The sequence below is a fragment of the Megalobrama amblycephala genome, linkage group LG17 (genome assembly GCF_018812025.1).
Source record: "Megalobrama amblycephala isolate DHTTF-2021 linkage group LG17, ASM1881202v1, whole genome shotgun sequence".
Taxonomy (NCBI): Eukaryota; Metazoa; Chordata; class Actinopteri; order Cypriniformes; family Xenocyprididae; genus Megalobrama; species Megalobrama amblycephala.
This window is the reverse complement of record NC_063060.1, coordinates 35,492,935-35,507,425: the sequence shown is the minus strand read 5'-3', so window position 1 is coordinate 35,507,425 and position 14,491 is coordinate 35,492,935. Positions and strand designations below refer to the sequence as shown.

Genomic DNA, 14,491 nt, shown 5'->3' with positions numbered 1-14,491 from the left:
ATAGCCTTAGATGAAATCAACTGAAGATAAAAAAAAAGACATTAAAACTCTCCAGATCTCAGCAGAGGAGGATTAAACAACTCCACAAACAGCATTACAGCTTCACATTACTAACCAGATTGACTTTATTTCTGACATTCATCTCTTTAGTTCTTATTGAGAATTAACAGAAGTTTAACGCTCATGTTTGTTTCAAAGAAGTCACCATAATGGTGATTGGTGATTCCATTAGATAACTATCTTTTCTGGTTGCTCTGACAGTAAATTTGTCAAACACATTTGTAGTAGTAAAGAATTTTTCAGTTATTGATGGTTTTAAAACCATCATGAAAGAGTCTGAACCACTGATGAATTTGAATATAATTGTGTTGCGTCATTAATACATTTAAATGGTGAATCCTGTATCACTGCAACATGAGACCCCAAGAATAAAAACCGTAAAAAGAAATCAATACAATGTCATTGCATAAAGCTACTTAAAGACAAAACAAAAACCACAGCAAAAAATAAACTGCAAATATTTAGAATTAAAGAAAATAATAGGACAATTTAGCTGCATAATTTATTCATGCTGTGATGCATGCTGGGAGTTTTGTAATATTGTTCCCAGCATGCATTGTGGCATAACACTTTTGATTGTCACCATTGTTGAGATTCATGTGCTGATTCTTGGGGTGCTTCTCATATCCTTTCTTGTTTCTTTGCTCTTCTGTTCTCTTTTCTATGACCCATAAAGCGATTGATTAGCCGTATAGAAGGAGGTTATTTGAAAGCTCATAGCCAAACCTTATAACAAGACAAAACCGACTGTCTTTGAAGTTTCTTAAGAGAACAAAGGAACAAAACCGACCATCTTTGAAATCACGTAACCTAACGAAACAGACCGTCGCTGAAGTCTCATAACCAAACAAAACAGACCGTCACTGAAATCTCATAACCAAACAAAACAGACCATCATTGAAATCTCGTAACCGAACAAAACAGACCATCATTGAAATCTCGTAACCGAACAAAACCGACTGTTATTGAAATCTCGTAACCAAACAAAACAGACCATCATTGAAATCTCGTAACCGAATAAAACCGACTGTCATTGAAATCTTGTAACGAAAAACAAAACATCATTGAAATCTCCCAACGAGGCAAAACTGACTGTCTTTGAAGTTTCGTAAAAGAACAAAGGAACAAAACAGACCGTCTTTGAAATCTTGTAACAGAACAAAACAGACCATCATTGAAATCTCATCATGAGGCAAAACCGACTGTCTTTGAAGTTTCATAAAAGATAAACCATCATTGAAATCTCATAATAGAACAGAACCAAACACAAAAACATAACATATTGAGATCTTGTAACTAAACAAATTTGACTGACTGACAATGAAAACCATAATGATTGGTGTTCCCATTAGTTGGGCTCTTAACTCTTATATGTTTATCTTCTCTGGTTGTTGTGACAGTAAATTTGTCAAACACGTTTGTAGTAGTAAAGAATTTTTTAGCTATTGAATGTTTTATAACCATCATGACAGAGCCTGAACCACTGAGGTCATTTGAATATAATTGTGTTGCGTCATTAATACATTTAAATGACCAATCCTGTATCACTGCAACATGAGATCACAAGATTAAAAACCATAAAATGAAATCAATAAACTACAATGACAAACACAGATATGAGCAATCAGCGTATCAATCTCAACAATGATGACAACAAAACATTCAATCAGAACCGACTGTCATTGAAATCTTGTAATGATTCAAAACCAACTGTCTTTGAAGATTTGTAAAAGAACAAAGGAACAAAACTGATCGTCTTTGAAGTCTCGTAACCAAACAAAACAGACCATCATTGAAATCTAATAACCGAATAAAACCGACTGTCATTGAAATCTTGTAACGAAAAACAAAACCGACCATCATTGAAATCTTGTAACAATTCAAAACCAACTATCTTTGAAGTTTCGTAAAAGAACAAAACCGACCTTCTTTGAAATCTCGTAACTGAACAAAACAGACAATCATCAAGATCTCATAACAATTCAAAACCGACTGTCTTTGAAGTTTCGTAAAAGAACAAAACAGACATTTTACTACATTCAAATGACATCAGTGATTCAAGCTATTACAAAACCAACAATAGCTAAAAATCATAATTTGATCTCATTTCAGCTTTCTTTGTTACTACAAATGATCAACAAACACAATGTCACAGCAGCCAGAAAAGATAAACATTTTAAAAGGGTTAAGAGTCCAACTAATGGAATCACCAATCACCATTATGGTGACTTCAAATGAAACAAACATGAGCGTTAAACTTCTGTTAATTCTCAATACGAACATCTGTAGATGAATGTCAGAAATAAAGTCAATCTGGTTAGTAATATGTGAAGCTGTAATGCTGTTTGTGGAATTGTTTTTCCTCATCTGCTGAGATCTGGAGAGATTTCATGTCTCTTTTTATCTTCAGTTGATTTCATCTAAGGCTGTGGATGAATTCAGTTGTAGCTCTTGTGTTTCTTTTTGTCTCTTTTTTTCTGTTCTTTCCTTCAGTGATTCTGCTTGTTAACAGGCTTGTTAATGCTGAGATGTTTTTATAAATAATATATAAAGATTTTGTGGCTCAGATAAGGTCCGGTTCTGTTTTATTTCTTTGCTTTTGGCTGACATGTGGCATTGCTATGGCCTGCTTATGGCTCAGATCTGGCAAACAGGAGCGGTCCGCCCAAGTGCCATCATTTCACGCCACATGTAGCCCAGATCATCATACCACACGTTACAGATGTAGGCTGGATCTGTGCTGGCAAAAAGTTGCTATCTGGGTATGAGGAGTTATTTAAAAAAACCTGTAGTTTAGCGACCACTATCAATAAAAAAATATTATACAAGCTTCCTAAAAAGAACAGCACTAATAACTGGTAAAATTGTAAGCTAAAGGATATGCATAGAAATGTCTCTCAGACTCTACTACATTTAGTTAAAGTTTTTCATCTTTTAGCATAGCCTACTCTTCAATCTAGACCATGTGAAGGGAACATACATTAAACCCTGACATGCCATAAATATGGAGACTTTTTTTGCACAGAAATCTAAAATGCAATATTTTTTCTTTGTAAAAACACTTTTAAATATAAGGTATTTAACTATATTGAGCATATCACTCCGGAGTCAACCATGTCTCCTGAATGTGAACGGCAGACTTTGTGTCAGCATAATCTGAGCCATAATAAACAGTGGTTTAGCAACAGAGAACCGACATTACTGACATAAAAATCAAATTCCACCTTTCATTTTGATTCATCTAGGCACTTAAAACTGACGTATTTCATCCTTGCTTCTAGGCCTACTTGTAAGTGTATGGATGAATGTGGTTATGTGAGAGCGTGTGTGCTTGGTTGAAAGGCAGTAAGAGGGAGCATTGGCTGACTGTGAGGAAACTGGTTCCTGTGAGAAATGAGTGGATTAGGCGAGTGTGACATGTCTCATAGGGCTGAGAGGTTTCTCTAACCCTTAGGTTCAGAAAAGTCAGACAGCCCTCCCCTGAATGATGTTAGGTCAACTCAAGATTTAGGGGTTTAAATAAAGTGAAATATCAGACATGTTCCATCCAAGCCTCTGCTTGCTAAGATTTATTTTTTTGGAAATAAAGAAAGGAAATATGTCTGAGGTAAAGTCTAAATTGTCAGCAAAACTGTTGGTCAAAACCCATTTCCAGTACGTCAGAAAGTTCTTGTAATTTGCCTGAAATAAATTAAGAGAGCCGTCATACAATGTGGTGTCGTATAATACAAAGCAGTATAGGAAAAGCCCTTAATATCACATTAGTGTTAATTGATAATATTTTCACCTTATAAAGTGAAATATAAAAGAGCAAAGGTTGGGTTCCCAATACTCTAAATAATGTTAGCTGAACATAAGTAGTACATCTCTTCAGCATATTTCACTGCAATGTTGTTATCCAAGTAGTAGGTGAAAATGTAAATAAAAAAATAATAAAAATAAATGAAAACACCTTTAAAATGGCACTGTGGCATGCACATGATTTACATGGCAGACAATAAGTATAAATTATATCATCTAGAAGTATATAAATGTTTTTAAAAGCTATTATATAGTACATGAGATTGTAAAAAACTCATATATGTCGCCAATGAGCCTTTTCTTTTTTATTTCTAGTACAGTACATGGTGTCAGCTCAACTCAGCTGCTGTGTTTGGCAATGATTCAGTCAGTCGGGCATTTTTTGGTTGGTTGTCAATTATAAGGATAATAGGAATATAGATGGCATAAAGATGACATGTGATACAGAAGATTTGTTTCTGAGTTTGTGATTGCTCATTTTATGTGAAAGATGCGTCATTTTCATCTGCTGAAAGTGAAATTTTCCTTAAGTCACTGGAGTTGCCGTTCTCTGCTGTGGATGTTAAACCCTGTCAAAAACAGCAGTAGAAAACCTTTAAGACAAATTCTTACAACATTCTATGCATGTATTAGTCTATGTCTGGAGTTCCTACTCACGCTCATGTTGCAGTCAAAAGGGCTATAAGAAAAGTTTCTATCAAGCATGTCATCTTCAACTATAGATTCCCTGTAAAGATACAAAACATATTTGTCCTCCGTTCCTTTTTTGTCATAAAATTCTCCAAGTAATGAGCAGTACATACCTTTTTCTTTTTTTATTCAGCACAATAAGGACAGCACCAACAGTAAATATCACCAAAAGTGTCACTCCCACTCCAACACCAATACCTACAGCTGAACAAACCAACAAATGTTTTTGCATATGGAAATACAATGCTGCAGGATTTAAGTCACACTTTACAATTCACTCTAATTCATTTTCACAAATATGTATGAGCAGGGTTCAAAATGAACACTCGCCAAAAGCCAAATCCAAGTAAAAATTGACTTTGGTCAAAAGTTGGTCAGTATCTGCAACAAAATACTACCGTTCAAAAGTTTGTGGTCAGAAAGATTTTTTCAAGGACACATTACATTTTTAAAAAGTGACAGTAAAGATTATACATGATGTTTCAAAATATTCTTTTAAAAAAAATCCTGAAAGAAAATGTATCACGGTTTCCACAAAAATAGCAGAACAGCTGTTTTCAACATTGATAATAATAAGAACTGTTTTTTGAGCATCAAATCAGCATATTAGAATGATTTCTGAAGGATCTTTTTTTTTTTTTTTTTTTTTTTTAATCTTACCGAGCTCAAACGTTTGAACGGTAGTGTACATAGTTTACATCGCAATCAACAAGAACATTATTTCTGGTTTAATTTGATTGGTTATTGTTGATGATTATATCATCATACAGTGGTCTTATTCACTGATTTCTGAATGTTGTAGTCCAATGATAACACACAATAATCTGTCCTACTTTGATATTTTGAAAGTTATCATTGAGCAGAAATTATTCAGACAGCATAATTCTGCGTATGATCCTCAACAATGGTGACAACATTTTCAGATAAACAGATTAACTCTGAGCATCACAAAACAAGCTACTAAAGTCAGAAAAAAAATTTTTTTGTTTAGTGTCACCATTGTTGTGGATCATACGCTGATTAAGGATGTCTGTTTGAATCTGTTAGACACTGCTCAAAACTTGATCTGTATAATGAATTTAAAAAAAAAAAAAAAAAAACGTACAAAAAAAAAAAAAATTCAGAATTTTCGTTACTTTTAGAGAACTTTTAGGCAAAGCTGCGCAAGGTCACGTGAACGTTGCCTTCTACATGGGGTAAGATTGGCAAGCATTAATATATCTCTTACTGTCAAGAGATTGTGGAGATGGTGAGGTGGAATCTGAGTCACAAGGTCCAGGAATAATGTGAATATCATCAATAGCTATACTTCCTTTGGGACCTGCTCCCTTCAGGAATTCAAATATAAACTGTGGAGAGAGAAGGGTACAATGATGTACAAACATTTTTTGCTTTTGTTTTGCTTAAAATGATTCACATTAATCCTGTGAATTCTGCATGATAGCGTTTGATACCCAGAAAGGCTCTTGGTATGACACGTAGATGTTTCCTCTCCTCCAGACATCGCCCTGATCTCCTGACTCCACCCATACTATCTGGCCAAACTTATTCCCGCTGTTATGGATGGTCCTGGGAAAGAAAGAGTCCTTATTAATGGTGATGCATGTAGATAAACATACAAGGTCATGGTCATGGTTCTGTACCTGTTATTGATGTATAATCTGAGCGTCCCAACATTGTGTTCATACATATGATACCAGAATGTGAAGCAGTGCCCCCTGCTGTCAGGTGTGAATATCTCACTCAGAATCATGGCAGTCTCTCCCCAGAACCCCACAGAACTGTCCATATAAAGGTAATAACCTACACACAAGAGCATCACAGACTGTTTACAACTTAAATAAAATTGTGACCACTTGTGATATTTTTTTTTTTTTTAAAATAAAGGGTCTGATTTCATCACTATCTTATTCTTAATACAACGAGTAAATAGGGTCACAGTTTAGGATGTGCCCGAAGCCTTATTCCGAATTCGGAAAGGCACAGAAAATGAATAATGCATTCTATGCTTGCTGCGGTAATCAGTTATATTACATCACATCAGATTTCATGTGAAGAGAGTATGGAGAGATGACTGACAAGAAGATGTTGGAGGATTTGGTGCGCAACAGATCGTGAGCATCATTGAGAAATACCTTAATTTCTAAAATGCATGGTCAGTAACGCACACCCTATACAAAGAGTACGCAAAATTGCGAATTGGAAACAAAAATAAAAAGCAAGCATGCATTCAAAAGCGATTTGAATACCCCACATATTGATAGCAGCTTCCTACGTGGAAGGTGACATTCTCGTGACCTTGCGCAACGTTCCCTAAAAGTGACGAAAATTCGAAAATTCTTTTGGTAATGATAGTGCGCTGCAGTTCAAGGTTCCTTATATGAATTTAGGAGGATGTTCCATTTTGGTTATTTTATGGTCAAAAAAAAAGAAAGTTACAAAGAGGACATTTGGGACATTAACAGAACGTTCCCACACAGTCCTCTGTTGGTCATTTAATAACGTTCCCGATATGAGTTTAAGGGTACGTTCTATTTTGGTTATTTTATGGTCGTGCAAGAACGTTACAAAGAGGACATTTGGTAACAGAACGTCCTATAGTAATAGTCCCCTAAACATTCCCAGAACATCCTGAATGTTCCCTGAAGGTCCACCAAATAACGTTCCCCAAACCTTAAAAGAACTCCACATCGTGACCATCTCTGAACGTTCTGGGAACGTTACTAGGTGACAGGTTACCCCGCTAGAAATTTTACGTTCCTAGAACATTCTCAGAACGTCCACTGGTATTAAGGACGTTGCCTAATAACGTTCCCAGAACGTTCAGAGATGGTCACGATGTGGAGTTCTTTTAAGGGTCCCCCTAAAATCATATAAGGAACCTTGAACTGCAGCAGTTTCATTACCAAAAGAGGACGTTTTGTCAAATGTTCTGTAAAGGTTCAAAATTGATCACCTTTAGAGAACGTTTAGGCAAAGTTGCGCGAGGTCACGAGAACGTCGCCTTCTGCGTGTTACTAGGTGACAGGTTGTCCCGCTAAAAATGTTACGTTCCCAGAACATTCTCAGAACGTCCACTGGTATTAAGGACGTTGTCTAGTAACGTTCCCAGAATGTTCAGAGACGGTCACGATGTGGAGTTCTTTTAAGGTTTGGGGGAACGTTGTTTGGTGGACCTTCAGGGAACATTCAGGACGTTCTGGGAATGTTTAGGGGGACTATTACTATAGGACGTTCTGTTAACTTCCCAAATGTCCTCTTTGTAACGTTCTCGCGCGACCATAAAATAACCAAAATAGAACGTCCCCCTAAAATCATATAAGGAACCTTGAACTGCAGCACTTTCATTACCAAAAGAGGATGTTTTATGTCCCAAATGTTCTGTAAAATTTCAGAATTTTCGTCACTTTTAGAGAACTTTTAGGCAAAGTTGCGCAAGGTCACGAGAACGTCGCCTTCTACAGGGGTGTTTTATAGAAAATAATAATAAAGGTTCAGGAGCCCAACTAAAGTGAGCGCTTACCTCTGTAATGGTGACATTTATAAATTTTGATAAAACAACACCTCATTAAGAAGATTTGTATGAAAGAAACAAAGTCAGAGTGGTTTGCAATAAGTGAAGATGCTGAGATCTAGAGAGATCTGAGTTTAATCTTGTTTCTGTTATCTGAGTTTTGTGCTGGAGAGTAGATCCTGTGCTTCAGTCAGTGATGATCCAGAAACACTGAAGTTCTGCTGCATGTTGCTTTATTTAAAGGCAGTAACTGTGTAGTTGCTGATGCAGTGATACAGCAGTTACATTAGATCATGCGTGTGCTGTTCTCAGCTAATGACTTAATGCAAGAGATTTGCAATTTAAAGTAAAGGTTTCATAATATTAATCCAGGAATTACCTGTAAAGAGCTTTTTTGTTTTTTGTAAGATCTTTAAGAAAAAAACGTTTTTGTTTGAACAGCCACTTTTATTAGTCAATTTAGCTCTAATTTTCAATTCAATTTTTTGACAAGGGCAGCAGGGACGTTCTGAGAACATTTCCAAATAAAGTATGGTTCCCTAAACGTTCAGAGAACGTCTTGAATGTTCCCTGAAGGTCCACCAGATAACGTCCCCCAAACCTTTAAAGAACTCCACATCATGACCATCTGTGAACATACTGGGAACGTTACTCAACACCAGTGGGAACGTTACTCAACACCAGTGGGGACGTTCTGAGAATGTACTGGGAACGTAAAATTTCTAGTGGGGTTAGCACATATTGATAGCGCAAATTTTATACGATATGAGGAAAAAATATATTTAAGTGCTTTCTCTCTCAAGTATATAGTTGGGTAATTCCAACTATATACTTGAGAGAGAAAGCACTTACATATATTTTTTCTTCATCACCATATCCCTTTTGGTTCTCTGTAGAATGCGTCATTTCCTTTCCAAACATGGTATTCAACTTCGGGCACATATCATCTATCTATATACTTCCATCATAAACTTATTCTTTATAACATTTTAATGCAGCTCAGCGAACTTCTTTCAGCTCACCTGTGGAAGTGTTGGTGGTGTGGTCCACACTGGGTCGAGTGTGATTTCCAGTGCCTGCCTGGGCTCTGAGCCAGTCTGCATCATCCACCTCCATCAGATTCATCCAGCTGCAGAAGTTTGCCTCAAAGTCACATTGTCCTGAAGGAGTGCAGGGATAGTTTGAAACCTGAACATCATCAAGTGCTATGACTCCCTGTTCAGTCTGGCCTGCAATCCCCTCCACCACAATCTGAAAAGACAGCCGTATTAATGAGGGCACTCCTGCAGTTCCACATCATTAAACTCAAGGGTACAGAGTGTAGTTTAATGAACAGATCTGTACAGCTTAAGATCCGTGATCACTGTACCAACCAATGACAGCCACTGTGTATAACTTGTGGCAGGGCCACTATTTGCTATAATATGTGATTGTAATTCACCAAATACAATGCAGACTCAGGGACTCACTTTGTAGTTTGACCCTGAGAGGGTTAGAGGGGTCTGGGCAAACCTCCACAGTCCTCCCTGCTCTCCAGACTTGGTCTCCAGCAGGGGCTGGTCTTTGTCTGAGAACTGCTGATACACATTTAGGGTCCCAGTGCCCTGTCCCTCCATGTAATACCATAGCTGGAGACACTTGGCATCACCTGGAATGAAGATCATGTCTTCTCATGAGAGTTTTCTACCCTGCAGTTAATAGTTTACATATATCACAGTTAACAGAAAGATACACAATTGTCTCTCACCTGTTTGAAGCAGAGGAGATGTCATTATAGCACGATGTCCTTGCACATGGGTAGGAGCGCTTTCCATATAAAAGTAGGATCCACTCGCTGTGTTGGTTGTATGGTCGAAACCAGGTCTAGATTTAGATTTTACATTATTTCCTGACACTCGGATCCAGTCCAGGTCATCGTCGGCCTGTTGTATCCAGCCACAATCCCCCTCTTCAAAGTCACAAAGACCCTCTGAAACAAATATGCGCAGGAGATATTCATAAACATTCATATTGTAAAATATTGCATTTATAAAAATGTAATGATGAGCTGATATTAAACTTCTGTCCAATGCATTTTTTTAAATTATATTACATTTTTTTTGTCTAAAAAACCCCACTAAAGACAAAGGCAATATAAAAGTAAAAATGGGAGAAATTAGTATGCGTGATTAAATATTAAAATTTTGGCTGTTACCGATAAATTTAAAAAATCTCTAATATCTGCCGATGATGAAAATGGTACTAATATGTCATGCATCATTAACTGTAAATGTTAAAAATATGAGTTTTAAATCACTACTCATCAAATCTCATTATATAAAGAATTTTCATACAAATGTTATACAATAAAGTTTTATGGCCAAGATCCCCTACATCAAATCACCTTTCTCCATGCTCACATTTTTGTATGGTATATTTAATAAAATTGCCTTTGACATAAATCAAATGCATAAAATTTGTCACCAAGCTGACAGATCAGTTTCATACTGAAGACAGCATCTAGATGGACGAATCCAACATTATGTTACAGCTGTGCCAAATGCTTGTGGTGCTCTAGTAAGCATGGAGGACATTTCAGCAGGGCAATGTGAAAAACAACAGACCAAATACTAAGCTACGTTATTAATTACCTGTGGGAGCACAGGCACCTTTAGTGACAGCTAAATCATCTATAGCAATGTACCCAGACAGTCCTCCAACTGAAGCCTCAATTAATATCTGATGAACTTCTGTCAGTTTCACATGACTCTGAGCCAACTGCCATTCATTCCTCTGAGACCCCTTCCTTTGCCACATCTACAGTTTTAGAAACAAAAACATTTTTTGGAGTAAGTATAATAGCATTTCTTAAAATCCCATGAAAATATAATTCTTGTGAGTCTTACTAATGTGATGTGGTTGGATGAAATGTCATATATAGACATTCTTAATGATCCCACTGTTGCTCCAAACATGTGATACCAGAACGTGAAGCAATACCCATCAGGTTCAGTGGGGGGCGACAGAGGAGATTTCAAATGAGCCATTTCCCCAGTTCTGCCATGACTTGAGCTGTTGATGTACAAATAATACCCTGTAAAATATCAAAAGAGACACAATTAGGACATATATAATGATTGAGCTGACACTAATCAGGTGGAAATGGTTGTCAGCTCACCCTTTCCACTGGTGTGGTCACCTGAAGGACCTGTATTTGGGGTCTCAGTAGGTCCGCTCCATCTCTCCCAGTCTAGGTCCTCTGCAGCTCCCTGGATCCACCCACACAAGTCCTTCTCAAAGGAGCATGTGGCCAAGGAAAAGTCTGGAGTACAGGAGAAGTGAGACATGATCTCATAATGTGGGCTCAGGTCATTCGAGTTTTGATTTTGAGAAAATTATTTTAAATTGAAGTAATATTTCACAATATTAGTGTTTTTACTGTATTTTTGATCAAATAATCAAAAATACCTTTTGCTCACCAAATGCCTTGGTGAGCAAAAGGGTCTTCTTTCAAAATATTTTTTAAAAATCTTACCAACCCCAAACTTTTAAATGGTAGTGTACATAAATAGTCACAATATTTCACTTTAAAGGTGCCCTAGAACTTCTTTTTAAAAGATGTAATATAAGTCTAAGGTGTCCCCTGAATGTGTCTGTGAAGTTTCAGCTCAAAATACCCCATAGATTTTTTTAAATTCATTTTTTAACTGCCTATTTTGGGGCATCATTAACTATGCACTGATATATAGGTTGCGGCCCCTTTAAATCTCGTGCTCCCCCTCCCCCGGAGCTCGCGCTTGCCTTGAACAGCATAAACAGTTTACACAGCTAATATAACCCTCAAAATGGATCTTTACAAGATGTTCGTCATGCATGCTGCTTGCATACATCGGATCATGTAAGTATAGTATTTATTTGGATGTTTACATTTGTTTATGAATGAGTTTGAGGCTGTGCTCCGTGGCTAAAGGGCTAATGCTACACTGTTGGAGAGATTTACAAAGAATGAAGTTGTGTTTATGCATTATACAGACAGCAAGTGTTTAAAAATGAAAATAGCGACGGCTCTTGTCTCCGTGAATACAGTAAGAAATGATGGTAACTTTAACCACATTTAACAGTACATTAGCAACATGATAACGAAACATTTAGAAAGACAATTCACAAATATCACTAAAAATATCATGTTATCATGGATCATGTCATTTATTATCGCTCCATCTGCCATTTTTCGCTATTGTCCTTGCTTGCTTACCTAGTCTGATGATTCATATCCAGACGTTCTGCCCTTGTCTAATGGCTTGATCATGGGCTGTCATATGCAAATATTGGGGGCGTACATATTAATGATCCCGACTGTTACGTAACAGTCAGTGTTATGTTGAGATTCGCCTGTTCTTCAGAGGTCTTTTAAACAAATGAGATTTATATAAGGAGGAGGAAACAATGGAGTTTGAGACTCACTGTATGTCATTTCCATGTACTGAACTCTTGTTATTCAACTATGCCAATATAAATTCAATATTTAATTCTAGGGCACCTTTAATAATTTCTAGACTAATGCCATGGCCAGGTAAAATAGGATAAGCTTGCATTATATAGAATAATATAGAAACAAGATCATTATGCAGTTCAGATTTGCCTCTGGTCCTATACACATTTCCATCTTAACTAACTTCTCAGCAGCTTCCCCACCTGGAGGTTGGTAGTCCATCTCACAGTTGTGAAAGGAGACATCATCCAGGGCAGTGGTCTGAGATGTAGTGAGTGAGGTCTGGATGCTAAAAATGATCTGAAATGGGAAACAAAGAAAATATGAGCAAAATCATCCAGACCACTTGCCTGAGTAAGTGTATAATTTAAGCCATGAATCCTAGAGAATTAATGATCATGATGGATGCTTTGCATCTCATACACATTCACTGTGACATACCCTATAAGACTGGTCTTGTTTGCCCAGTGGTAAGCGTTCTGGGACCCACTCAGTTGAAGTGCTGCTGGATCGTGTCCAGAGCAGCTTCCTGTCCTCTCCCTTCTGTAGGATCACGCTAAGATTGCCTGAACTTCCTGCACCTACGTGGAAGTGAAACCTAGTGCGCAAGAGATGGAAAAGATAGTTGGGTACAAGGAACATGGCTAGTGTTGTGTAATTGTATTTGTCTGTTTCACAAAAACATCCCTTTAACTTATTCCACATTAAAGTGGGTCTGTTTTGCACAACATAAATATGAGTGAACTCACAGAAGCTGACAGTATGCAGAGCTGATAGGCAGGGATGGGCTTTGAAACACAGCCTCGTTCTCAGATGGATCCATAATAAATGTCTGCATGTAGTGCCCTGATGAGAGGTAAAGGGTAAAAAAAAGCTTAATTATATTTACCTTGATATGTTATTGTCATGGATTGATCTAGCAATGAATTACCTGTTCCAGTGGTGTGGTCAGTAGGCAGGTCTGTGTTGTCTGTGGCCTTTACCCTTTGCCACTTGTTAGGACCTACACTTATATCACTCCATTGGCACTGTCCATTCTCAAAATTGCATGGACCTAGACAGACAGATAGATATTTTTTAGAATTTTGACAATTATATTTTACTTTTTATATTTATTCTTTCTGAAGAAGCAAGAAAAGGACTCACCACAGGTTTCTTCATCTTCCCCTAGAGGGCAGTCTAGGACATAATTACACTGAGCACCAGCTGCAATGCATGTTACACCATCTGACCGCCAGCAGTGAAATTCATTCTCCTGAGTTTGACAAACCATGTCAGTTTATAACCAAAAAAATACAGCTTTCACAGTGATTTCTCTCAAAAGTGAAAATAGCAGCAAAAATGAGAGAATGGCAAATATTCACTCTTCATCTTTGTACATATAATAGTATAGTCAGTGTATGAAATATACACAGTTACAGCTGAAACGTCCTAACCTTACAAGGGTTGACTGTTGGTGAAGCTGAAGGAGCATCAGTCGTTGTTGTAGTTGTTGTAGCTGGTGTCATCGTTGGCTCAGGTGTGACTGGCAGCTCACTGTTGTCAGGATCATGAACGCATTTCACAGAGAAGGAAATATCATCCACCGCTGTTTGCGATGCTTGAGTCTCACCGTTTCCCACATACTGGAAAACAATCTAAAAAATAAAGCAGAGTCAGTTTTCTTTATTTTGTATCACTTCTAAAGTAATTACAGCTTGAAATTATGTAAATGACACGTGTACTGTAAAAAAAAAATCTCTGACCTTGCTCTTAACTGAGGTAGAAAAGGTAACTTCTGCTCTGTGCCAGAGGAAGCTCTGCTTCACAGTCCTGTCCCAAAGTATTTGGTCATCATCTCCATTACGAAGCATCCTCAGTGTGACGACTAGCCTGGAACTAGTGCTGTCACCGTGAGAATAGTGGTAGAACCTCACCTGCAAGAACAAGGTGCATCAGCACATATGAAAGAGACT

At 37.3% G+C, this 14,491-nt stretch overlaps 1 protein-coding gene across 1 annotated transcript in view; it reads right to left on the bottom strand.

The window, feature by feature from the left end:
* Positions 1–3,601: 3,601 nt before the first annotated feature.
* si:ch211-106h4.4 (MAM and LDL-receptor class A domain-containing protein 1) overlaps positions 3,602–14,491 on the bottom strand; it is a 40,223-nt gene continuing 29,333 nt past the window's right edge. The window contains exons 34-52 of the mRNA XM_048165080.1: positions 14,282–14,452; positions 13,973–14,173; positions 13,683–13,791; positions 13,468–13,590; positions 13,286–13,382; positions 12,978–13,134; positions 12,740–12,836; positions 11,223–11,366; positions 10,951–11,138; positions 10,696–10,861; positions 9,813–10,034; positions 9,535–9,713; positions 9,088–9,316; positions 6,195–6,354; positions 6,006–6,120; positions 5,780–5,900; positions 4,665–4,755; positions 4,519–4,588; positions 3,602–4,430 (exon numbers count right to left, since the gene is read on the bottom strand). Coding sequence (XP_048021037.1) covers positions 4,341–4,430; positions 4,519–4,588; positions 4,665–4,755; positions 5,780–5,900; positions 6,006–6,120; positions 6,195–6,354; positions 9,088–9,316; positions 9,535–9,713; positions 9,813–10,034; positions 10,696–10,861; positions 10,951–11,138; positions 11,223–11,366; positions 12,740–12,836; positions 12,978–13,134; positions 13,286–13,382; positions 13,468–13,590; positions 13,683–13,791; positions 13,973–14,173; positions 14,282–14,452 — 2,730 coding nt within the window. The 3' untranslated portion in view covers positions 3,602–4,340. The remainder of the gene's footprint in view (positions 4,431–4,518; positions 4,589–4,664; positions 4,756–5,779; positions 5,901–6,005; positions 6,121–6,194; positions 6,355–9,087; positions 9,317–9,534; positions 9,714–9,812; positions 10,035–10,695; positions 10,862–10,950; positions 11,139–11,222; positions 11,367–12,739; positions 12,837–12,977; positions 13,135–13,285; positions 13,383–13,467; positions 13,591–13,682; positions 13,792–13,972; positions 14,174–14,281; positions 14,453–14,491) is intronic.